Source organism: Buceros rhinoceros, unplaced genomic scaffold, assembly GCF_000710305.1.
Source record: "Buceros rhinoceros silvestris isolate BGI_N320 unplaced genomic scaffold, ASM71030v1 scaffold26315, whole genome shotgun sequence".
In the NCBI taxonomy this organism is placed as follows: domain Eukaryota; kingdom Metazoa; phylum Chordata; class Aves; order Bucerotiformes; family Bucerotidae; genus Buceros; species Buceros rhinoceros.
The window spans coordinates 596-2,890 of record NW_010413781.1 but is presented as its reverse complement, the minus strand read 5'-3'; the positions used below and the strand labels follow the sequence as shown (position 1 = coordinate 2,890).

Sequence of the window (2,295 nt, the reverse complement as noted above, 5' to 3'; positions counted from 1 at the left end):
TGGGCTGCGGGAGCACTGAGTCTCTGTCCACCCACCTGTGTTCTGCCCTGTCCCTCCGGCACTGACTGCGATGGAGCTTGGAGATCTCCCGTGCCAAGGCACAGGGGAGCAGGAACGTGGGGAAGGGCAGGTGGAGCACTCTGCTGAGGCAGCAGGGAGCTGAAAGCCTCCGGGGAGCCTGGGTGCGAGAGGAGCCCTGTGCCTGGTGCTGCTGGGGAGATCTTGGCTGTCATCCACCTGCCCTGCTTCTGTTCCCAGCCTGACCTGGTGGAGCGCCTCATCTGCGTAGACATTAGTCCTGTCTCAACTGCACTCGTGTCTGAATTCTCTGCCTACATCTCTGCCATGAAGCTGGTGAAGATCCCAGACGGCCTTTCCCGTTCTGCAGCCCGCCAGCTGGCTGACGACCAGCTGTGTTCAGTGGTCCAGGTGGGAAATCCTGCTCCTTGGATGGGGTTTCCACTCCCAGCCTGTCCTTGGGTTGGGAGCACAGGGCTTTAGGGCCGTGGGACGCTGTTGCTCCTGTCGTGGGCAGCTGGAGAACATCTCTCCAGGGCTGCAGGGGGGATGAGGAGTGTGAAAGCATGGGAGGGGGGCAGAAGAGAGTGAGGGGGAGGATGGAGGGTGCCAAGACATCTCGAGGGCTTGTTGCAGTTACTGAGGAGTGTACGATGCCCTGTTGTGACAGCTCCCGCATCTGAGACAGTTCCTGCTCACCAACCTGGTGGAGGTGGAGGGCCGCTACGTCTGGCGGGTGAACCTGGAGGCTATTTCCAACCATTTAGCAGATATCATGAACTTCCCCATCTTCCACAAGCCGTATCTTGGCCCTACACTCTTTTTGGGCGGATCCAAGTCACCCTATATCAGGTGGGACTGGAGAGAAGCAGTTTGAAGTCAGTGGTTTGACCCCCCTGTGTTCTTCTGGAGCTGCTGAGGGTGGGAGGAAGCCCCTCAGATGCTGAAGGTCCTGGAGTGAGCTCTGTGCCTCCAGCAGCTGGTGACACCGATGTTGGAAAGCAAGAGGAAACCTGGGGCAGCCCCAGCCTCTCCTGGCAGGAAAGGGGACATGGTCAGAGCTGGGATTCCCCTCTGACATGGGAGGCTGAGGGAGGACACCTGGATGGACCTCTGACCACACTTCTGTGGCATGTTCCCTTGTCCTGCAGCTCCAAAGACTACCCGGAGATCCAGCGTCTCTTCCCCAAGGCGGATGTCCAGTACATCAAAGATGCAGGCCACATAGTCCACCAGGATAAATTTGAAGAATTCATCACAGCTGTCCTCAATTTCCTGCCACCACCGTAGTGCTGGGGACCACCAGGGTTTCCCCAAGCACCACGTGGGACCTGAGGAGCTCTGGGCAGTGATGTGGAGCACTGTCGGAAGGGGCTGAGCTTGGAACGGCTGCTCATGTTGCAGTCCAGTCCTGCCGGCAAGGCCTTCTCCCACCCCAGGACACCTGGAGCCAGAGCAGAGAGGCACCTCCATCCCGCTGAGCTCTCCTGCCGCCTCACAGGGTTGTGGAGTGGCACTAGCTCAGGACACCGGCACTGGTGTGTCTTAGACATGGAGAGGGGGCAGGAGAGCCCTGGTTTCCCTGCTGCCAGACCACCTGGTTGTGGATCTGGCTGTGACTTTGCAGAACGTGCAATAAAGCTGATTCCATGCCAAGGCAGAAGATGTTCTGGATGTGGCTGTGGAGGACAGGGAGGGTGGTGGTGGGCACAGGATGGGGCTTTTGCTTACCAGTGGGGATGCTGGTGGGATGTGACAGCTGGGCTGGGCCAGCGGGAGCTGTGTGCCTCCCCCCTCCTCACCCTCCCCTGCGAAGGCAGGGTAACAGCAGCCTCTGCTGTCCCTCCACGTGGCAGGGTGCTGTGGGCTTTGCAGGCCAAACCAGACCCCTTTTGACAGCTCCTGAGGGCTGCCCTGGCGTGATGCTCCTGACCACCGGTGTAGCTGCATCTACCGGTGCCTCACCTTCTGAAGATCCTCTGTATGTTGCTGTTACAGGCGCGCTTTCGAAACTGCTCTGTCAGGAGCTGGAGGAAACGGGAGCCTGTTACTGATCGTCTTCAGGGGGTGTTGTCTGGGGAGACAGAACATGCCAAGTGTGGTTTCACTGGTGTCCCTCACTGCAGCTCTGGGTGCTGGAGCAGGAGACTGGGGCATCTTCTCTGAGATTATTAGGAGAAGGACAGGTCGTCCCAGGGAAGACAGAAGTGATGCGAATCCTTTTTCCAAGCCTCTCTGCTCTCCCAGGCTCCCAGCACGGCTGGGGCAGACCACATC

At 59.1% G+C, this 2,295-nt stretch overlaps 1 protein-coding gene across 1 annotated transcript in view; it reads left to right on the top strand.

Annotated features, from left to right (window-relative positions):
- The window catches only part of ABHD11 (abhydrolase domain containing 11), a gene marked incomplete at its 5' end in the record, with an annotated part of 1,681 nt that extends 373 nt beyond the window's left edge, over positions 1 to 1,308 (top strand). Inside the window, 3 exons of the mRNA XM_010136893.1 lie at positions 259 to 429; positions 689 to 870; positions 1,170 to 1,308. Of these exons, the coding sequence (XP_010135195.1) occupies positions 259 to 429; positions 689 to 870; positions 1,170 to 1,308 (492 nt within the window). The remainder of the gene's footprint in view (positions 1 to 258; positions 430 to 688; positions 871 to 1,169) is intronic.
- Between the last annotated feature and the right edge of the window lie 987 nt (positions 1,309 to 2,295).